This window comes from Lontra canadensis, unplaced genomic scaffold, assembly GCF_010015895.1.
Source record: "Lontra canadensis isolate GAN:19392208 unplaced genomic scaffold, GSC_riverotter_1.0 scaffold1, whole genome shotgun sequence".
NCBI classification, from domain to species: domain Eukaryota; kingdom Metazoa; phylum Chordata; class Mammalia; order Carnivora; family Mustelidae; genus Lontra; species Lontra canadensis.
Genome location: NW_022630995.1, coordinates 28,181,363 through 28,205,391, shown reverse-complemented (window position 1 = coordinate 28,205,391; position 24,029 = coordinate 28,181,363). Strand labels below are relative to the sequence as shown.

At 40.5% G+C, this 24,029-nt stretch overlaps 1 protein-coding gene across 1 annotated transcript in view; it reads left to right on the top strand.

Annotated features, from left to right (window-relative positions):
* GABRB1 (gamma-aminobutyric acid type A receptor subunit beta1) overlaps nucleotides 1-17,061 on the top strand; it is a 374,709-nt gene extending 357,648 nt beyond the window's left edge. Inside the window, exon 9 of the mRNA XM_032852416.1 lies at nucleotides 16,639-17,061. Coding sequence (XP_032708307.1) covers nucleotides 16,639-16,986 — 348 coding nt within the window. The 3' untranslated portion in view covers nucleotides 16,987-17,061. The remainder of the gene's footprint in view (nucleotides 1-16,638) is intronic.
* Nucleotides 17,062-24,029: the final 6,968 nt, after the last annotated feature.

The window sequence follows — 24,029 nt, the reverse complement described above, 5'->3', positions numbered from 1 at the left end:
ATGAAGAAAGTAAAACAGAGCAATGGGTAAATAAATGATTTGGATCAGATTCAAGGGAAGAAGGAACGAAGAACAGGTGATCAGTAAGACCTCTCTGAGACATTACCACTTGATCTGAGACTTGAGTGATGAGCCGCAGTAACCATGCCATGCCCATTTCAGGCAGAGGAAATGACAAGTGACAGAGATTCTGAGGAAGGAATTGCTTGATGTGGGAAAGTACCAAGAGAAGACTAGTGTAGCAAGTGCATAGCAAATGAGGGAGAAAATGTAGTATGAGAGGTGGTTGGAGAATCAGGCAGAAGCCAAGCTATAAATCTTCAAGAGGTATCTTCATGCTCTTTAGTAGGATACCAAAACTGGACAAACACTGCCAAGTAACTAGAAAATTATGGGCAAAATACCAAACATATTCAGCCAAATGGTCAAAATCCAAAGTAACTCATTCAAATAAATTTTTACTCTTATGTGAAATATTATGCTAGATTCTATGGGAGTAGGAGGACGCATGATACTTGCCCTCAAGAATCTTCTGATCTTTCTGGAAAAGAAAATTATAGGAGGTGATTAGACTATAAAATGAAACAGGACATCACCTACCTTGAGAAGCATATCTGAAAGGGAAAGGCTTCCCGTTTTCCGTTTGTAACCAAACCAGCTTTAAAAGTATGTTTAGTAGAAGTTTTTAAGGCTACCTCTTTTCTGTTCCCATTCCAATCTCAGTTGCCTTCTAAACCAAAGCTGGTCCTCTGCATGGCTAGAAATGTGTGTTAATTGATATATCATGGAGAAAAGGCCTACATAAATAAAGTAGCATAGGTTCACTGGTAGGAAAACCTAAAGATATGAACTGGATGGGCACTCAAAGATAGGTAGAATATGGGAAGGTATCAAGGAGAATACGTGGTCTTTCAATTGGCTCAGAAAGCAATGTACTCTAGAAAGGTGATTAAATGGAAAGCCCAAGCAAACTGAAATCAATTCATTCAGATCGTTTAAAAAGATCATAAAACAAATTTTAACCAAACTCTGTGGCTATTGCCTTGATTCCACCCCAGGATATCAAAGAACTTTTCTAAGGTGCTGTGGGACACATAACGGCAAAAGGAAAGCCTTGTATGTCATATCATACTGAGAGGTATAGTATATATTGCTCTGAGGAGGACTTAGTGACTAGAAAATAAATAAGTAAAATGTGTCTGTCTAACTGATAAGCAGGCTTTTTGACTAACATTGGACTCAAACATAGTAAGATTTCACTGGATCTCAAATCAGGAAACTCTTAGCCCAGGTAAATTTGACACTTGAAATTTTAATCCCAGTAGAAAGCACAGAAAAATGCACCAATTGCCAGGAGATGAAACACTTAAAGAAGATAAAAATGCATTTTTATCCATAGACACCTAGACTAAAACCTCCACAAATGCTTTTCACAGAAACACAAAGAGACAAAATTATGCCAAAATTAATAAACGCATCATGTTAAGACATGAAAAAGTAGTTTATATTGGACTAACCTTCCTGTGGATTAAAAATTATAAACCCTGAGCAAAAATCTATTAAAATCTGCTTGAGAACATAAAAGAATAACTGAAACCAAGCAAAAACTAAAAGAGAATCAACCCTCAAAGGAAGAGAATGACCCTGTGTTAAATCTCTATTTACATCTTTGTCCTGAGGCCTCTCTCCACCAGCCTGGGGATGTGGGGCAGCAGAACTTCAGGAAAAAAACCGAAAAATCAAAAACAAAAAACTACAGTTTTATTGGTTTGATGAGTCAGAACATGGAGTTTGAAACTTCCAGAGTTCCTAGAAACCTTAGAAAGTGAACCACAAGAGAAACTCAGAATCTGAATATAAACTTCCCACAAATCCATGGTTGATCCCTGAACTACAAATGTACAAAATGCTAAGAAGTCTGGAAAGGAAAAATAGCTGAAAGGTTTAAAAAGAACAAAAATAAGAGATTCTCCTTGAGTCAAGGAAAAACTAAAATAGACTCAACCTAACTACACGTAAAACCAAGTTACTACACATTTTAGGTGACCTATTAGTAATTTAACTGTCCATTAAAACAAAACCCAACAATCATCAGGAAAATATATTATATTTAATATATTTAAAAAAAAAAAAAAGGGACGCCTGGATGGCTCAGTCGGTTAAGACACTGCCTTCGGCTTGGGTCATGATCCCAGAGTCCTGGGATCGGGTCCCGCATCGGGCTCCTTGCTCAGCAGGGAGCCTGCTTCTCTCTCTGCCTCTGCCTACCACTCTGCCTGCTGGGGTTGTCTCTCTCTCTCTCTCTCTCTCTCTGACAAATAAATAAATAAATAAAATCTTAAATATATATATACATATATATATATATATATATATATATATATATATATAAAATTACTAGGCATGAGGAAAAACAGGAAAACATGCTCAAGAGAAAAGATTTAGTCACTAGAAACAAACTGCGAAAGTCTTGATGTTGGCTTAAAAGGAAAGGACCACAATTAATAATAACTATAATTAACATATTTAGAAATTCATAGGAAAGAGTCAAAAACTGAAAACAACTGAAATACCCTATAATGGGCAAATGGTTAAGCAAACTAGTATATTCGTAATATGGAACACTAGCCCAATAAAAAGTAATGAACTATTGATACATGCAAAAACTTGAATGGATCACAAGGCCATTATGCTGAGTGGGGAAAAAAAGCCCATCATAAAAGATTATACACTGTATGATTCTATTTATATAATATGCCTGAAATAACAGAATTATAGAGATTGAAGAATAAGTTAGTCATTGCCAGGAGTTGGTGATTGAGGGGAGGAATTGAGTGTTATTGTTTAGAAAGAAGTAGCACAAGGCAGATCTTTGCAGTGGCGGAATAGTTCTGTATCTTGTAGTGGTGGTTATGTGAATCTTCACAGGTAATAGAATTACAGAGAGCTAGATACACTTTATACCAATGTCAGTTTCCTGGGTATTAGTGAACAATGGTTAAATAAGATGTAGCCAATGGGAGAAACTGGGTGAAGGATTCATGGGACCTCTCTGTGCTATTTTTGCCACTTTCTAGGAATCTACGATAATTTCAAAATAAAAAGCTTAAAATAAAGTCCATAGGAAGAGATTAATATAATATATGAAGAGATGGGGAGTTTCAGAAAAAGATTTGAAACTATGGAAAAGAACCAATGGAAATCATAGAATTGAAAAATGCATTAGATGGATTAGCACCAGATTCTATACAACAGAAGAAAGGATTAAAAAACAAGAATAGGGTGCCTGGGTGTCTCAGTCCATTAAGCGTCCAACTCTTGATTTTGGCTCACGTCATGATCTCAGGGTTGTGAGAGTAAACCCCATGCTGGGCTCTGCACTGAGCATAGAACCTGCTTAAGATTCTCTCTCTCCCTCTGCCTCTCCCCCATCACATGCCCACACTCCAAAATAATTAAATAAAAGATTAGTGAAATTAATGTTAACATTGGCCATCTCTCAGTTTTTCCATTGCACTAGTTCTTGTCATAAATGCTACTACCTCAAGGATGCCTCAACTGACCAAACCCACTGTTGGTTTATATTTTGTACCATTGTTATTTGTCCTCACCATATCCTATGCTTTCCCACCACAGAATATACTACAATAGTGAATACATGTTTACTTAGTTATTTTTTTGACGTCTGTCTCTCTATTAAAATGCAAGTTTCCCAAGGATTGGCATCAAGGTCCTTGTCTATTTGATTTATTGTTCTTTACTCAGAGGCTAGAACAGAGAACAAAAAACAACAACAACAAATATATATTTGTTGAATGAATAAATCCTAGAGAACACTTCTCCATTTAGTGAGCATTTAGGATGAGTTCTTAGGTACCACCCAAGTTAGTGAATGTTACATTATAATATTTTATAAAACCTTTACATATTCATAATATGTATTTAGGATGAGTTCTTAGGTACCACCCAAGTTAGTGAATGTTACATTATAATATTTTATAAAACCTTTACATATTCATAATAAGTAAGAAAAAGACTATCTATAATCCACTTTAGTTTCTGCTCCAAACTTTCTTACTGTTTCTATCACTTTGATTTTTAATATTTTTAAAGCATGATTTATATCAATCCCCACTATTTGTTCTGAATGGCAGTGTCCTCTAACAGCAGATAGATATAATCTTCAATAAAAAAGCAAGTGTATTACTTCATCTGTTCACTGTATTGTCTCCAGCAGTTAAGATAAGAATGCTACCTCTGGTTAAATTTTTAAAAATAATAGAAAATGATATGAGATTTTTCCTTTCCTATAATGGTTGGATGATCCTCCCCTTTCCTTTCAGATACTTGTAAACAGCTGAATTCAAATGATATATGTGCTGTGGTCCCAGACAATCTTCATTTGAGGGACCCTAATATTTGCCTTGGTACCATAGAGCACAGCGTGGCATCGTTCATTTATTACACATTACTTTTGATAGCTGTGGCTGGGCAGTCATGTCAAGGGTTATTTGTACTGAAGTGTCAGAAGGGCTTGCTTTGTCTTGATTTATATTTCCATCAGCTGCACTGAAGCATCCTTTTATAGGAGTACAGATGCTGAATCCAGACATTAGGAGAGTTTCAACCTCCAAGGTGATAAAGACTGTAGATTCATGAACCCCTCAAGCATCATTTGAGCTAGAGATGGTATTTAGGGTTTTGAAAGATCGATTTCACAGGATAAGTAGGCTGTAAGTAAGCCACTTCTGAGCCACTTTTACACTAACCTGGAATAGACATGGTTGTGTCGATTGGCCACATGCTTTCCCATTTGCAAGTAGATTCACCTAAGGGGGAATGGTTGCATGGGTAATCTGTAATCACATACTGATTCAAAGTTGTTTGAAGTCATGGGGGACATCAGTGGGATCTGCCAAAAATTCACACCAAATGTGCAGTTTGTAACCCTAACAGTTAAGAAATAGAATTTCCCTTCAGAGCCAAATATTGAAACTGTATTGGGGCCTCTTTTCTCTCATTCCTAGTCTCTGTAGTGTGTCATCTACAGTTTCAGACACTTTTAGACATCTACACTTTCAGGCAACTTTCTAAATGGAAATCAGCTCTGTACTGTGATTAACTCCAGGATACGTAATGCATGTTGAAACAGGCATCCTAGAAGTCAACAGCTCTTTCCTTAAAACTAGCTTGACACAGATGGATACGTACATTATTAGCCTTTGAGCCTGGGACCTACCCCACATCTCTGCCTTGTCCTGAGGCCAACTAGGACACTTCCCTCAACCTTTGATGAAATTTTAACATTTCTGACTTAGCATCTTGGATTTTGGAGAAATTCAGGCAAGACCTTTGATTTCTAATGACAGCCTGTGTTAACAGTTCATGAACATCTTTAGTCCTCAAATCCCTGCCCAAATCTGGTTCAGTTCATGCTTTGTTCTCCAGTCTTGGCTTGATGTAGCTCATCTCTAGATGCTTCCACAGTCTTATTTTCCTTTCTAGGAATCTCCAAATCAGTCTCCCGTCCGCCCTCCCTCTCCTTCCTTCTCTCTCTCTCTCTCTCTCTCTCTTTTTCTCTCTTGCATCTAGTGTCCATTTTCTTCTATATCCAAACAGCTAGAATTCTTCTGTAAATGAGAAAGAAATAGAATTTACTTAACAGGCTTAAGAAAAAGATGGGTTTTTTGTTTTTTGTGTTCTTTTTATTTCCTGTTTTTTGGGGGGTTTTTTGCACACACAAATGGAAGGTCCATGAATGGCTTTAATTTCACATGTGGCTATATCCAGATATTTAAAAAATATCATCAGAAAACATCTCTCTTCATCTCTTAACTCTGCTTTCCTTTATATTGGCTTTACTTTCAGTAGACCCTGCCCTCATGGTGGTTCCAAAATGCCTAAGTTCATATGTTCAAAGCTTTATAACCTTAACCCAAAAGTACTGTCTAAAATGCAAGAGTTACAAAAAAAAAAAAATCTTAGGATTAAATCTTTTGGATCAACTTGAGTCATATTCTCACGCAGAAATCAATCTCTCTGACCAGGAAGACAGAAAACGCTAGATGCCCAAGTCTGGGTCACATGCCTATCCCTGGAGCCTCAAAGATGCACTTAGGCCCATGCACTCAACCACATGCACCAAGGAATGTCAGGTAATGTTATCAGAAGAAGATGAAATGGAATGAGACAGGTCAAACCAATAAGCATCCACTATAATCCACCTTCAACTCTGCTTAACGGAGAATATCCACCATAATCCTTAACATGGGATCCAGCTTTCACTGTGATTTCATTCTGCTTTCCTCTTCTGCTTCATTCCTCCTTGCTCCCCCTTCACCAACACACTCTTTTTTCCAGAAATACAGATCACCGTTTTCCCAAATTGCCATGTTTTCACTCTTCAGTAACTTTGGCTTATTCCCCAGAATTCACCTCTTGCCTGACTTCCCTCACTTGTCAAGCTAAGTTGATACTCCTCCTACAGCTTTCCACTGCACACTACACTTACTTGTTTTTTAATTTGAGAAATGTTTCATATTTAATTTTAACAAATATTTAATGACGACACACTATAGGAATACCCTCTATGCAATGGATATAGTCAGCAATGAATAAAACGAAACGTTTCATTTGGATAAGAAAGAAAGATAATGAACATCATACACACAAATACCTCACACCAAAACAATGAACATAAGCACACATAAGCACACATAAAATGCCAGATAATAAAAATGCCATAAAGAAAAACAGAAGAAGCCTTGAATGCAGACACTTTTCTCTTCCACTTTTGGTATTCCAATGCACGTCTTAGAGCTTGGCACAAAACAGGCACTTATATGATTTTAAAATAAGTGAACTAATGAATCAATGAATTGCAAAACCAAATAGGATGCTCTTAAAATTCATGTGTAATTGGAAACATTTTTTCCTATTATATTCCTCGTGTTACAAAAACGAGATTTTTAAGCCTCTCCTAAAGTGAAAACTGTTTGGTACCTTTCAAAATTTAAAAATCTATATAATAAATATTTTCAATGAAGGACATTTATTTTTATTAGGGATAGTCAATAGTGATAACAAGGTGTGTATGCATTATTAATAGATTGCTTTCAACCTATGTTGATACTTTTTCTTTTAGAGAGAGGGAGGTGGGGGGCAGAGGCAGAGGGAGGGACAGAATCTTAAGAAAACTCCACACCCAGCACAGAGCCTGACAGGACATCCGCGGGCCCACTCAGGGCTCAATCCCACAATCCAGAGATCATAACCTTAGCCAAAATCAATCAGACTCTTAATCGACTGAGCCACCCATGCACCCCAACACTCTTCTCAGCAATTCCTTCTCCTGAAATGTCTATATTAGGATCTAAAGTGCTTGATAACTCCACACTTTATTTCATCATATTCTCCACTTGGGAGGAATAAAGTGTAGATGTGCATTGCTGATTATCTAGGAAACCATGGCTAATACAGTAAGAAGATCGTAACTAATGTGATACAGTAAGAAGGACTTACCTACATAAGAGCAATATCCCACAAACCCCAAGACAGTCACATGCACATTGACATCACACACTTTAAATATCTCCTTTTTGACTATGTGAAAAACAATGGTTACTCTAACCAAAATCCCTCTTTTGTTTACCTGAAGAGCAAAACGTTACTGAAGAGATTTAGGATGAATATTTTAAGAGGATTCACTAAAGATGAAGCCCAAAAAATGGCCATTATTTGCATCATTCACAATTCAATGAATTTGCTGATTATAATGCATTTTATATTTAATTGTAAAAAGCACTCATCTCAAATATTGGGACTCCCTAAGCCCATGTATAAAATGATCTTATGTATAAAATAGTTTGTTTTCTTGTTTTTATCATTTTCTTCTCAAAGCTAATAAATTCCCACTCACAACAGCTTAAGAAATTACTCCCTAACCTTGATGTTACCTATCTCTCAGGCTTCAACAGCGCATATTTGTAATTCCTTCTTAGCTGCCTGAAATAAGTTAACTGCTTTGTGGATTTTTAGGCACACCAAAATCAGCTATGGCCCTTGGAATGCTTGTGTAAAATGCAGACTGAGAAGACCTTAATTTAGGATGAAATGGGCTCAAACATTTATTTCTAACAAGCTTCCCAATGGATTCAGATGCACAATAATGTCTGAGAACCATGACCCTAGAGATTCTAACCACTTACATGTCCTTGGCCATTGAAACTCAAATGGCATTCAGACAGACGACTCCACATCTGGGTTTCAGAGTTCCTCATTCTATAGACATTTGCTCAGCCCCTCCTTCGCAGTATCAGCGTCTTTTCTGGAAGAGCACGGGGGATACACAGCAATAGACGACAGTAACGAAAGAGCAGCTGCCCTCCTGAAGCTTACAACACAGTTGAATGACAAATGTGTAAATAAATACATGGTATAAGGGCAAATGATGATAATGATGGTGGCGAAATGATAAGGAGCTAGGCAGGTAGCCATCTGAGGAAGATCATTCCAGGAGAGAGGAACAGCAGGTGAAAATGCCCTGAGGTCTTAGGAGCAACAGGGGCCAGCCAACTAGAGACCAGTGTGGATGGAGCAGAAAGCTCCAGGGGCAGAGTGGTAGGAAGTGAGGGCAGAGATCCCCGCTGGAGCTCAATCACGGGGTGCTTTGCAGGTTTGCATGAGAAATCTGGATTTCATTCTTTGTCTTGGAGAGTAGCTAGATTTAAATGGAGGACACATGGTCTGGTTTACATTTTTTAAGTATTACTCCAGCTGCTACGTAAAGAAAAGACCACGGGGCTTCCTTCCTGTAAAGAGGAAGATCAGTTATGCAGTTAGACATGATGATGGGGAAAAGTGGTCAGAATCAGGCTGTGTTCAAATGTAAAGCCATTTGAATCTACTCATACACTGAATGGGAGAAACAAGGCAAAGAAAGGGGATCTGGGAGAAATTTATCTACCTGAATAATGTTCCGGAAAACCACCACTTGTTTCATTTACTTCTTTTTCCTTCTCTAATTCCTATATAAGAGAGTGCACATTTGTTTAGATTAACATAGGTTTGCCCTGTCTTCTATAGCTTCTTGAAAGGACACTAAAGTTTCTGCTTCTACCACTAGTTGTCAGGACATGGCAAAGAGACACGTAAGTCATCTTCAGCAAAGCCTCCCATCCTCCTCCCACCACCAAACCAAAAGGTTTCGGGAACTTGAGATGAAAGGGTTGCCATCCGGCTGCCCTGATGAGAGCTGGACTGACAGCAACAGCAGGAACATGATACATTCTATGAGCAGGATGGATGGGCAGATGTGAGACTTGGCTCTGTGGCTCTCTGCTCCCTTCAGGTGAAGGCAGCCATTCGCACTGGACAACCTCAATTAAATAGACTGTGGGCTTCTGAAAGACAGCTCCTCCTGTTCGAACATCTCTCTCCTTGGCTTCCTGTGCTGTACTTCAGAACCACTCAGTAAATGTGAATCTAATTGAATTGGCTAGCAAGAAGGAAATAACTTTCTGTTTGTAAAGTAGATTGAGCCCAGAGGTATTTCTCAACAGGGCTTTAAAACTGCCACTGAAAACAAGATTATATTTTATTCCAATTATACTGAAATGAGTTCTGCTATATTTACATATGGAAAATATCCAGAACCATTCAATTCGGTGAGTGGCAACATTTTTTCACAGCCTAAGGCACCGTTTGGGGATGTTAGGAATGGAGAGAAGGGGAGAGGGAGTAAGATGGAAGGAGTGGGAGAAAGGCTAGCCCCAAGCTAGAAAATGAATTTGTACATTTGTTCAGGGTTCTGTTGAGGGAAGAAATACAGCCACCACCTCAATGTTTTAGTCATTTGGAAACCACCCTTATGATCTTTGCCATACCCTTTTGTCAGTCAGAATTCTCCAGAGAAACAGGACCAATAGGAACAGAACCAACATACATACAAAAAGAGATTTATTTTAAGGACTTGGCTCATACAATTATGTGTGAGATCTGTAAGGCCGGCTGGAAGTTCAGGCAGAATTTCTGGTGCTATCTTGAGGCAGAATTTCTTCTTCTCCAGGAAACTTCAGTTTTTGCTTTTAGTGTTTCTCAGTGATAGGGTAAAGCCCACATCATCAAATGGAATCTCCTTTATTTATAGTAACTGATTAGAAATGTCACATCTACAAAATACCTTCACAACAACCTCTAGACTAGAGCTAGACTAAACAGCTAGCTGAGTAACTTAGCTGAGCTGACACCCACAACTTACCACCATACCCTTTTACAGGCTGTACTGTAATTCATTCATTCATTCATTCATTCATTCATTCATGTAGTAGATATTTATTGAATACTCCCAGGCCAAGCACTTTTCTCAGCTCTGGGAAAACGATATTGAATTAGACAAAGTCCCTGCCACCTAGAGCAACATTCTAGTGGGACAGTCAAGGGGGAGGAACAAGTTGGCTAAGAAGAATTCTGCTCTATTTTCAGATTAAGAAACCTTTAAACATCCATGCAGAGCTATGGTGTAGGGTGTTCAGTAGTAAGGTCCAGGAGAAAATAAGGGAATTACATTACTTTAAATTTTTCATTCATTGTAATAAAATCTGAGTGTGGATGCACTGTTAAGAAAAACATGCACAAAATCACCAAGTTAGAGTGCTGGCTACATCTTTCCTAAGACACTAAAAGAAATATATACAGATAACTTGTTTTCTTCATAATGTTACCTGATTTTTTAAAAAACTAATTTTAGAAGGAAGAAGGGCATTGCCTGTTTTCCTCCATAAGAATATAAGTGCCAAGGGTTCAGAACCTCTTGTGTTTTGCTGTCTTCACAGAACTGCTGTGTCCTCACATTTTAAAAACTAAGATACTGTGTTGGTAAGGGCTGCACTGTAGGAAGGCAGGAGAGGGTTCACCAGCTGGAAGCTGGCTTGTTCCTCCCCATCTCAGGTCCTTACAGCATGAAACCCCAAGCTTTCTTTTATATGAGAACCCCTCCAATATTTGCCTGTGGTCAGCACGCTTTAAGGAGACCCTCGGGAGGGAAGAGGAGAGAAAGGTTTCACAGGCAGAAAGCGGATATCATGCTCACAAATTTCAGAAAAGTCTGTTGGAAGAAGAGTTAGTAACCTGAGGTTGAAAGAGGTCATATTATCCAGGAAAATATTTAGAACCGATTGGAGGTGTAAGGAGTCCCAGGGTTTGTTCATCAGAGTAAAAAAGTAAGGGGCTTTATTATTTGAGATCTTTGAATCTCTAAAATGTGAGACATAATGTTCTATTATTTATGGAGGGGCTGATTTCCTCGTCAGTGTCTGGAACAGTGCCTGACACATAGCAAGCACTCAGTAAACATTTATTGAAAAAACGAGCAAGGAATGAACAATTTAACATTTTAAATGCTTATCCATGGTATGCCTAAAAATTACCTCTTGGAGTGCATAAAATACGCCTCCCTACTAAGGAGTGAGGTGAGGATGAACAGTTCATGAACCGTTGGGGCTGCAGTCCAAAGTCATACTCTTTGCTCCCTGGCATCAGTCATCTCAAGCTTACATTTTGACCATCTACCTGAAAGGGAAGAGTGAAGGTTTATTTGTCGACCCTCCTGGAGTCTTAATAACAGTTGTATTCATTTGCTCTAAATTTAGGTTTAATGATGCTCTAAACTTTAAAAAAAAAAAGTCAGTGTTGTTGGTTGGAAGAATATGTAGTTAATATAACGTAGTAATTCACACACACACACACACACCCCATTTAGATAGATTTATCTCCCTCCCCAGTCACAGGAACCACAGAATGAGTGCAGGCCGGACTCACCAACCCAGCAGGTTCAACAGGCACATCCCTCACTACATGGCATCTTTTCTGTAAGCAGATCAGAAAGAGAAAAATAACCAGAACCCGTGGAGCCAAGTATGCCCGCGTCCTTGTCCCACGTATGCCCAGTGGGGAGCAGTGCGAGAGGAGAAGGGGAAGAGAAGCTGGAAGCATGGATCCCTCAGTTTCCCTCCCAGGAACTGGAGTGGAGAGTCCCTTCCTTTAGGGCGACAGGAGGAGTGGGTAATGATGATCCCAGTGAACACTTATGTCCAACATGAGCAGTGCTCTGAGAAATCTGTTTATCTGCCCTAGAAATCAAGTGTGTTGACATTTTCATTTGCCTCACGTCCTTCCGCTTCGAGGTTATGAAGTCTTTGGTGTCTGGATCACGCCCAGATGTTGATGAGTTAATCCCTTATCGACAAAGCACCCACCACCTGACCCCTCGCTGCTTCTGAGGGTGTGAGAAAACAATGACCACTTTCCCCAGGGACATTATTTTTGGAAAGCTGTGCCTCCCACTGTGGATCTAAGGACACCTTGGGTGTCTTTATACAGGTGAGGGTAAAGGAAAGACACTCTTCTCCAAAGGGCAGGGGTTCAAGCAGAGCCCACCAGAAACCCACTGGCATCAACAGTGGCGTTGCTGTCATGCATTCACATTATGAGGCAGCAAAAAGCTTAGACGTGGGGAAGGAAAACTCACACTTCAGGAGAAATGTACAAGCACTCCGTCTCACACACATGCGCGCTCACACACATGCACACGTACACGCACGGTCTGTAACACTAGCTTTCGGGAGACATTCTAGACTGTGTGGAGGAGAGAGCCTGAAGATAGGTCATCACTGTTACATGGCCCTTCTTAAATTTCCCTGATAAAGAACAGCATAATGTGGATTCAACTATGCAGTAATGCAGTCAGCGTTCGTGAGTAGTTGTAGAACCGGATTATTTTATATGTCACTTAGAGCTATGATGTCTAGCTCAATGACAAAATATTTTGAGGGACCTGCACAGACTAATAAAGATCATGCAATTTATTGGCTCATTGGAGTCTGAACCAAACTTAACAAAAATATCTTAATAAAATGTGCCTGCTGTACGACTTCTGTGTAATGAGGAGCATCTTTATGCTTCACTGGCTGATTCCAAATTCTAGTAACTTGTTTACTAAGGAAGATTCCATAATAATGCAACTTAATGATGCATACAGTACAGATCAAGTGATTCAATTTTACAAGGTTTTGGGTTTCGGGTTTTTTTTTTTGTTTTTTTTTTTAGTATGCTGTGTCCGATGCCTAGAATATTATTCATAATAAGGACTGTCAAAAGTCAGAAACAAACCCTTGAGATTACCTGGTGAAAACCTTGTATTTTTAGATAAAGAAATGGATTTACTAACAAAATCAGGATGAGAACACAGTTTCCTTGTTCTTTTAAGATTTTATTTAGTCATTTATTTGAGACAGAGAGACAGTGCGAGAGAGCATGAGCAGGGTGAGGGACAGAGGGAGAAGAAGGCTCCCTGCTGAACAGGGAGCCCAATGCCAGACTCGATTCAAGGATCCCAGGATCCCCGGATCCCAAGATCCCAGGATCCCAACCTGAGCTAAAGGCAGACGCTTAACCAACTGAGCCACCCAGGAGCCCCAAGAACACAGTTTTCAACTCTGAATCCTTTGTTCTTTCACCCATCTTTAAGGCCTAGGAAAAGCTGCACCTCCTTTATGAAGCCTTCCTTGACCCCCAGACTTTTAAGAACCCCTAATCATGGTCTATGCTGTACCATTTAGCATTTGGTTAAAAACTTTTGTCACTCCCCCCAATTATATCTCACTCCTGTATCTTTAAGGAGATTATTGTCTCAAGGACAAAATTGTGTTTTATGATACTCTACACTGAAACACCACAGTGCCTAGCAGAAAGATATGCACCATGATTATCTCCTAAGGGACTTGCCCCTTTTCTAATGAATTCAGTACTTTGCTCCTTGTCACTTTAATGCCATCACCCTCTTTCATAAAGTAAACTTTCATACGTGTGACTTTTCACCCATATCCTGGTGCATGCACAGGCGCACGTGCACACACACCCACACACACATACATATCCCCATCACCTAGCACTGTGCCTGGCACACATAGTAAGTTCTCAATACTGTTTACAGAGAGAAAGAGAGAGAGAGGAAGTTGGTTTGTGAAGTTACTATAAGCAGGGAAGGTACAAGGGTACACACAAAAAGTAGGATTTCAACTGCGCCTTAAAGAAAATATACTGACTGGTGCACCTGGGTGGCTCAGTGGGTTAAAGCCTCTGCCCTCGGCTTGGGTCATGATCCCAGGGTCCTGGGATTAAGCCCCACATTGGGCTCTCTGCTCAGCAGGGAGCCTGCTTCCTCCTCTCTCTCTGCCTGCCTCTTTGACTACTTGTGATCTCTATCTGTCAAATAAGTACATAAAATCTTAAAAGAAAATACACTGATTAACATGCAAGCAGGAGAGAAAATTATATTTAAGGCAAAGAATATCCTGTATTTTAATCCCAAATTGAGCACTTTTTCTTTGTTTAATCGCAGGTCATTTACTTAAGCTCCCTGAAGCTCTATTTCCCTACCTGCTGAACTAGGATAATATTATATATTTTGTAGAGTTGTTATAAGAAATAACTGAGTTGAATTATGCAGTAGGAATCAAGAAATAGTAGTTATTAACAACAACAAAAGTTAATATTAACTCCCTGAATGAAGAAGCCAGAAGTGCCCATGAGGGCATAATGGGTAGCTCAATTAGGCTACAGCCACATGCTTTACGGAAGGAAAGGATAGGTGGCAGTGGAGGGAGAGGCCAGGTTGAGTCACCAGTCTCTCTCTGACTACCTCCAAGCTTAAAGCTATCAAATGCATCATTAAATTCACTGCGGGGTGTGGTGAAGGCCAAGGACTAGGAATCGGTCCTTTCTCAGTAAAAAGCACATTTTTTTTTTTAAATCAGACAAGACAGCCCTAGCAGTGGAGTAAGCCTGAGGCAGTTCGCTGTAGCAGGTAATGAACGATGGATATATACAAACCCGCTACCATGATGCTAGGCACGTAGCGGACACCCAAATTTTCGTTCTGTCTTCTGCGATGTACCAGCATCATATCCCACCACTCTTTGTACCTTTCTTTTCTGTCTTTGCCTCTTCCTAAGCTTTACTCTTTCTTGGTCACTCATTTCTTTCATCTGCTTACCTATACCTTTGTTTGGCATTCGAGTGTTTACTGAGATTCATTTCCTATGAAAGCATTTATAGAGCACTTACTGTAACTCGGGCACTGTGCTAATAACACTAGATTCCAACACGGTTGCCTGTACTGATCTTGGAAGTACTTCAACTCATTTGCATGAATGAGCATGTCCTCTCAAGGTAACTTAGTTGGCAAAGGGCATCGAGTAAAGTTAAAGAAAAGCCGCATTGTAGGCCAAACATGCTCACATTTTCTGTAGTTCCATAAATGTGTGTGGGCATAGCATAGACAAAACTTGGGCAGTCTGGGATAGGTACCACTCAAATGGCAGGAAGCAACAATAAATAATAGTGGGGACACGAAAGTCAAAGTATAAGCCAGGCATATCCTTTTGACCCCTGAATCCTACTTTTGGCAATTTAGCCTGAGGAAATAATTATAGCGATGCACAAAGATTTAGCTAGAAGATGTCTCTTGCAGGCTTGTTTATGTAACACTGCAAGTAAAACAAGCCTTAACATCTAAGGATAGATGAACACAATTATGCTCTATCCATATAAGTAGTTAATAAGTGATATCTCAGAGGAATAATTATTACCATGGAAATAGGACCAGGTACACTATTAACCCACCAAACAAGATTGCAAAGCAAAATATGCCAGGTGAACTTGTGCTTGTTAAGTATATATGAATAGAAAAAAGACAGGAGGGCTAGCAGGATACTAAAAATAATGAACTCTAAAGGTGAAATTATAAAAATTTCCACTTCTTATTTTTTGTGTTTCCTATTTGTTTTCTCATTTTACATACTTCCATGGGCCACTTTTGTAACAACAACAACAAAAAGCCACAGTTATAAATGATATAGATAGATAAGTATACATACATATAAATGATGTATGGATGAATAGATAGAAGGTAGATTAGACAGATAATAAACAGATGTATGATAAATAAATAAATGGTAGATAACTAGATGGTAGATTAGATACATAGCGGACTGCATAGTGGTAGACAGATGAAGGATTAGACAAATGAGAGATAGATGGTAGATTAGTTAGATTAAAAGGTGATGAATTAAATAGGTAGAGAGCAGGGGCGCCTGGGTGGCTCAGTGGGTTAAAGCCTCTGCCTTTGGCTCAGGTCATGATCCCAGGGTGCTGGGATCCAGCCCCGCATCAGGCTCTCTGCTCAGTGGGGAGCCTGCTTCCTCCTCTCTCTCTGCCTGCCTCTCTACCTACTTGTGATCTCTCTGTCCAATAAATAAATAAAATCTTTAAAAAAAATAGGTAGAGAGCAGATTAGCTAGATAATGATGGATTAGATAGAGACGGATATAGATGACGGTTTCGAGAGCGAAAACAAACAGACCTTAGACAGGTGTTGGATTAGACAGACAGGTGGTAGATTAGGTAAATAATGATGAGAGCTACGCAGAGGACAGATCATCCTGTAGTCCAGGAGGCACGCAGAGCAGGACGTGCAGCGGGACAGTCTCAGGAGCCCCGCGCGGCGTCATCAGCCGCAGGTTCACGAGAACAGCCAGTGTCCCTCCCGCTGTGGCTGAGCGCGCGTCCCTTTCTCGCCAGGTCGACGCGCACGGCAACATTCTGCTCAGCACCCTGGAAATCCGGAACGAGACGAGCGGCTCGGAGGTGCTGACGGGCGTGAGCGAGCCCAAGGCCACCAGCATGTACTCGTACGACAGCGCCAGCATCCAGTACCGCAAGCCGCTGAGCAGCCGCGAGGGCTACGGGCGCGCGCTGGACCGGCACGGCGCGCACAGCAAGGGGCGCATCCGCCGGCGCGCCTCGCAGCTCAAAGTCAAAATCCCCGACTTGACTGATGTGAATTCCATAGACAAGTGGTCCCGAATGTTCTTCCCCATCACCTTTTCTCTTTTTAACGTCGTGTATTGGCTTTACTACGTACACTAAGGTCTGTCCTCATGGTTCGTAAACGACTACTCTCCTCTTGATTCTTAACCCCACAGGCGCCCCCACCTCTGCCCCCACCCCAACCTCCCCCACCCCCGCCCAGCAGCAGGGATCCTGCTGTTTTTTGAGGTAAGAGATTCAGCCATTCAATTGGTTTTAGGCCTTGCATATCAATTTTATTACTGCACCATGTTTACTTCCAAAAACAAAACACCCACCCACCCACCCACATACACACACACCAAAAAAAACTCTATTTTTTTTCCAGTCTACTGTAGTCCAGGTTATCCGCTCTTTCAGAGCTCTAGTAATTGCCATGTTTACAAACACACACACACACACACACACACATACACACACACACACAAAGAGAGGAGTTAGATCTTTAGCAGTCCTCCCTACTTACCCTGGATTTTACTGATTTATTTTTTAAATGCGATTGAAAAGAGGACCTAGCTCTGTGCACGCACCGCTTGCTGGAAAACTGTAACAATCTCATGCTGCCAAAAAACAACACAATTTCCAGGATCTCAGAAGAAAAAACAAAGCCATTGACAAGTTACAGATTTCCAGGAAGAAGAGGGGATAGAAGGAGCCTAGACAGGAAGGAAGACTCCCCTCCAGGCTCAAGTCTCCAAAACTCCCTTGTAGAAGGGGTCCCAGCTCCACCGGAGAGGAGGGAGGGATTGACAAGGGTGGAGGAGTTTGAGCCCCAAAAATCTGCCATCTTCACCTCACCGTTAAACTGGATATTCTGGGGGAAAACAAAAACAAAAACAACAAACGCTTCCTTCTCCGACTTGCAAGCAGATTTCAAATTAACACTAGAATCCATCCTGGTGGCCATTGAGAACATTTTTCTTTTGTTGAGAATAAGGAATCTGGGGCAATGGTGATTTCCTTAACTATTCAAACGAGCAGCCTTGAACTCATTTCATCGCCTCTGTGCCCTGAAGCCATGCCTGTGAATGTCCCCTGTCCCTGCTCCAGAGAGTAAGGGACAAGAATGGAGAAGGAGGGCTTCAATAATGGGAGAGTGAGCATTTTTTTGTTTGGGGAAAAAAAAAAATTGTCCTTTCCATGAGGAAGGCAAGTCTTATGTGCTGTGAAAAGGGTGCCTGGGCAGTTACCTAAACTGCCAAATCTTCAATCAAATAGTATATATTTCTTAGCCTTCCAGAGAGCAGCACCTAATGGTGACAGGTCTTGTTGGACAGGCCTCAGCGAGCACCTTAGGGCTCTGCTCTCTGAGCTCTGCATTCCAAAGTATGAAATGAATGCTTCAGGAAATGCACATACACCCTCTTTGCTGCCCTTCTCCTCTGAGGCCAGATTTCTATTTTAAAGAAAAACTTCAAAAGAGGAAAACCACAGATAACAACAATGACAAAATCACTGGGCCTTCAAACATGCATACCAGCCCCTAAAGCATAGAATATGTCTGGTGACTCATGAATCATTATCATTACTGCTCTGCCTTATCTCTGCTCATGGATTACCGTGGTCATGAGTCACTGAAGGGGCATCCCTCCTTGGCCCAACACACACTTCTAAACGTGTCCAACCAGCTACATTGGGGTTTATCCCATTTTAAGTCATTGAAGCCTCTTCCCCGCCCCCTCTCCAAGTCTGAGTAGCTAAGAATTCTCTATGTTCCTTTGCAAGGTTGAGTGAGACCCTAAAACGACCAACCAGTGATGGAGGCAATTTGTTTGGAATCTGATCTCTGGATGTCACATAAGGGTTGAGGTAATAATAAGGATGATTGCATCATTTGATGATCTGGCTTTCTCCCTAAGGCTGTGATGAGGGTCTATGTTTACAAAAGCATCAGCTGCTAGAAATTATAGTCTTACTTGGAAAGATAAGGCCAAATTCCTGCTGATAACCCCAAGGGAACAGAGCATTGAGATACTCTTTTTAGAAAGCAACAAGAAAAGACAACCCCCAAATAAATGAATGGTTATGGCTGCAGATAATACACATTAGTAAGAATATAAAAACTGTGCTTTTACTGCAAAAATTATCTCAATGGTTTCATAAGAAATTAGTAGAGTCTGGGGACCAAATTCCCATTTAGGGTTACAGTTTGCAGAATCACAGTGTCCCGGTCAAGAGAGTCTCCAGCCTCTGGGGATGAAGAGATCCATTTTGCAACTGACTAGTTCTTGGCCAGGAAAGATGCTTTGCCATCAAGAAATGCCCAAAGAGAATGGAATACGACCATATTGGGAGGTTAATATTCCCAATGACCATCCAGGAAACATTGCGTATTTAAACACAGGAAGGGAGATTGTTGGCTGTTGCCCAACAGGAATGAATCCTTCTGGTGTCAAAACTCTTTAAAAAGATTTTAAGGATGAAATGCTAAATGAGAAAGGAAGTGTCTATAATCTATGTTCCGTAACAAAAAACAATTTTTCTTTATTCATCTGTTTAGATCGTCCTCCTTGGAAAAGACTGAGGTAATTTTAATTTATGATTTTTTTTAATCCTACCTTCAAAGTCTAAGGAATTTGATGCTTATAGTTGAAAGGTAAAGCGCCTCTGAGAAAAAGAGAACATTTTAAATTCTTATATCTTAACCTTTGTAAAATAAAAGATTAGTGAACCTGAATCTACCATCGGGCACAAAATGGTGTCACTGTATGTCCTCCTGGGCTATAGAGGGGACACAGGATGGTGCAAATAGCTACTTGCTATTTGCAAATTAAATAGCTATTTGCTATTTCCTATTGAATAGCTTTGAGTTTAGAGGCAATGGGAGCCTGAAAAATGGACAAGCTGACATATTTCTGGTTCATGACCTCTGTCCCCACTTCCTTCTTCTGGACACCTCCCAGCCAAATCCCCTCCTCCTCAGCCCCCACCCACACTCCCTCTGGAGTTAACAGTCCATGGAAAAAATTCCTTCCTTCCCTACCTCTCTCCCTTGTCTTGCTTTAAATGATGTACATAAAAGTTGTTAGACATTCCTAAGTGCCCTCACACTGGTCCCCATTCCTGAAAGATACAGATCAAGACATTATCAAGGGGTCACCATCTAGGTATTCCTGGGTTGTTTTCTTTTTGCCATGAAAATAGCCATACTCTCCTGCATTACTGAGTGGCAGCAGAAGCAGAAGACTGCGTAGACTCACTCTCCTATGCCACAGTCATGTCCAGGGGACCCCACGTCCCCAGTTCATAAAGTGGCACATAAGCTGTGTCATAGATGTAGCCTGTGTAGACCCAGCGGAAACCCTATCTTTCATTTGACAACGATGACTACGCACTCATTTTTCCCACTCATGTTCCTTGGCTTCACGTATCAGGGGTGACCTATGTTACGCTTGACAGCTTTGTGAGGCAGACCCAGGTAAAGACACACTCGGAGATAAATTACCCAGGATTATTGCCTCCATCCTCTGTACTGACAAACAGAAACAGCAGACTGGTTGGTGATTCTGCTGGCTAAATGATACGTGTTCTCGTATCATATATGCCATTTTTATTGTGCATTATGAGCAACGAAAGATCTTGAAAATGCAAAGAGAAAAATGTGGTGCAGAGAATAAAGTTTGGTTTATGGATCCAAGGATAGACTTTCCTTAAGCAAACATTATGTACAATATACAGAAATGTTGACTAAATTCCATCTTTCCAAAAATCAATGACTCCTTTATAAATATTCATTTATGAAAGAACTCAGTTGAAATTCGCCAAGTTAAACAAACAAACAAAAAATATTTATAATGCTAGAAGGAGACAACCTCCAAGATTTCTTACATGGACAATTTTGAATAGTGTCTCACCAAAGGGTGATGTGCCCCCATTTTTTTTTCCTAAACAAAATGTAACCCTATATCCCAGGAGGGAGGAAAAAGGAATATACCATTATTTGTTCGTGTTGGTTCAATCAGTGATTACTGGGATGAGAAAGAAAAACGAACACGTTATCTCAGTTTCCTGAAAGCGAACAAAGGTAAACTTGTGAACAGAATGTAGAATATTATGTAAACTTCCTTGTAAATTCTGTACATAGTTCATTGACTTGTTCCCTGTTGCGTGGTGGTCTTTGGCTTTGGGTGGGTGTTTGAACAATCTGAGCATTGTAAATAATGTCAGCTTCTAAGGCACTTGCTTTTATTCACGAAGTGAAGCAACTAGTGATTTGGGCCCAAACCAGAATCTCTTTCGCTCTTGCTGTTTCTCTGCCATTTTGTGTGTGTGGTTGTGTGACTCCGCCAGGCATCTCTGCCCCCTGCCTCATGCCCCCACCCCGCAGAAAGGAACAGTAGCCACAGAGACGGCTGCACTCTGGTGGGGCATGGGAATGGCGCGCCAGCAGAGACAGGAACTGTAGCGAACTGCTTCTGGAACCGTGTCGTGAAAAGTAGACGTGTTTGTATCAGTCATTCGTGGCTATTCATATATCGAAATACCAAATTTTCCACGCTGTTGAGGGGTCAGGATGGAAGAGATGTTCAAAATCCACAGGTAATCCAAAGCTTCCTTTGCACTGATAGCTCCAGCTTCTAAATTTTTTTCCTTCCACAATATTTCCCAGAACTTTTAATGAGAATAGAAGTGAATGGATGGGTTTGATCAGGGCAAACACACAGTCAAATGTCCAAATGTTGGGAAGGAGAAAAGGAAGAGACAGCAAATGACACTGAAACACCAACTGGCTGATGCATCCCTCAAAAATGCAGAGGTAACTATGTTACTGTTTCTAAAAGGTAAAGAGAGAGATCGGCAATTAAAGCAAGTATTTTTCAACTGGGGGCCCAGGGTTGTGTTTGATATGTGTTAGTTACACTTAGAATCTGGTAATTAAATATTTTACATGTATTTCTCCCAAGTCCTGATATTCTTGAAAAAGACATCAGAAGGCTAGGACATTCAGGCATACGCTGTGTTTTCATGCCAGCTGGCAGTCCCAGAGAAGGTGATGGAGTCTGCAGAAATTCAGAATATCTCAGCAAGCCGGGACATAGATTGGTTTCTTAGAAACATTTTTAGAATGAACCGTGTCTTTCTTGGAGCTAAGAACTTGGCAAGGCAGGACTTTTTGTACCAGGATTTCATGTACCCGGAGAATCATTTTGGTTCCAAAATGTGTCAACCAGTGTCCATCAGTAATCAAATAAGAAAAATGTCCTATAGGAACTAACAAGGTCATTCGATTTATAGATCCAGAATACACTGTGTTTTTACTCTAATCATGCTTTTTCTATATAACAGAAATCAACTAAACTGACAGAAAATTGTTAAAGGTTACAATTTTACAAGCCACATTTGAAAGGAAACCCTTATTAAGAGAAGAACTGCAAACCAGAAAATACTAAGTTCCTAAAAGGGTAAGAATAAAGAGTTTTGAGTTTACTTTTACTTCTCCGATAGCAAGAATTTCCTTATTTGAATGGAAAAGGTCTAACAGTTGTCTTGTTTGGTTTTGTTTTTCCTAATCAAAAAGTCTTTGGTACATCAAGGGGCTCACGGTCATTCCTGATTGGCCACTAGATACCTTGCACCTCCTGGAGCAACCAGCACTCATCACAAAGATTTCAGTAGGAAATCAATGTGGGAAAAATAGGTGTATTGTTGAACCGGTTGGAAAGAAACCCATTCTCAATAATGACTCTACCGGTATTTCCTGTCTTGAAGACAACAGAAAAATAAATCAGGAGTAGAGAGGCCAAATAACATTACGCATTTGCCTTAGGTACACAGGGTCACAGATTCACCTAGCTTCAAACAGCTCCCGTTAGAAGCCAAAGGATGAATAAGAGCAATCGGTATTGCCATCTGGCTTCCACCTCTCCCTGGGTTTCCTCTTGAGGAGAAACAGTAAAGCAGGAACATTTTCAAATATGACTTTTTTATAGGTGAAAATGATTAAAATACGATATGCGTGTGCACCATGCAGGTTTGGCTGCGTGTGAAATACATTACCTCTCTTGTGCTCATTCCCTCCCAGCCGCACCGGACGCCATCTTGCCTCCTGCCTTAACCCAACAGAATCAATTCATGTTGCCTCCTCCTTATTCCAAACCTCCTGAGTTATCTTGCCCTTGCATAGCTGAAAGCTTGTATTGTGTATCTTCAATTCACAAAACAATGAATCTTAATAATCTCCCCAGATTCTTAGTCCTATTGCCTTTATAAGGTTTCGGAGGGAGCTTTGTAATCTGGGTAGCCTCCTCCAAACTGCTTCGGGTTATTTTTCTTTTCTGCTTTTCCGTCCTGTATGTCAAGAGTACATGTTTACATAAATCTTGTCTCCCTCAGCCCAATTTAAAATAAAGTGGAAATATAAAAGTCATTAGCTCAAACCTGGCAAAATTCACATTATCTACACCAAAGCTGCATGACAAGAACGTCCCCCAACATTCTAGTGGCGGGACGATAAGTTCACACTGCATCAGCTCTTGTCCGTCAAACTCATTTCTCATGCCCTCCTTCAGCCTTAATTGTACGCCTTTAAGAAACCTATTATTATTATTCCAGAAAGGTTTCTCATTTACAGCATACACTGCTGGTTAAAGACCATCCTCTAGGAACTCTTTTACTCCTGTTACAGATTCCATGTCCTGACTCCATGTCAGGAGTCACTCTTTTACTCCTGTTACAGATTCCGTGTCTGTGCATCACCCCACCAACACCCCCCCAGCCTTCTAACAGACACTAAATGTAGGAAGACAAGTCATAATGCAGGCTTGTCCAAACTCCCCCTATGAAATTATATAGAACATCTTTTTCCTCCAAACAGCCTTCCTCTACTTAGAGAACAGAGTCCTCTACACATGCACCAAGCAATGTGAAGACTAACTTCAAAAAATTAACAGTAAATGAGCAGCATGGTGGAGAGAGGAAAATTATAGTGGGTGGAGGATACGCTGGAGTTAGGACTGCATGACGTGGCCTGTATGTTGCCTCTAGCACTGCCCAGTGTTTCCGGACATGCCACCAGATGATTCCCAAGTTCCCTTCCAGATTTTCACCAGTGAGAAACCAAGTTCCCAGCTACATTTAAAAAGTAATTTTAGAGAGGTTCATTT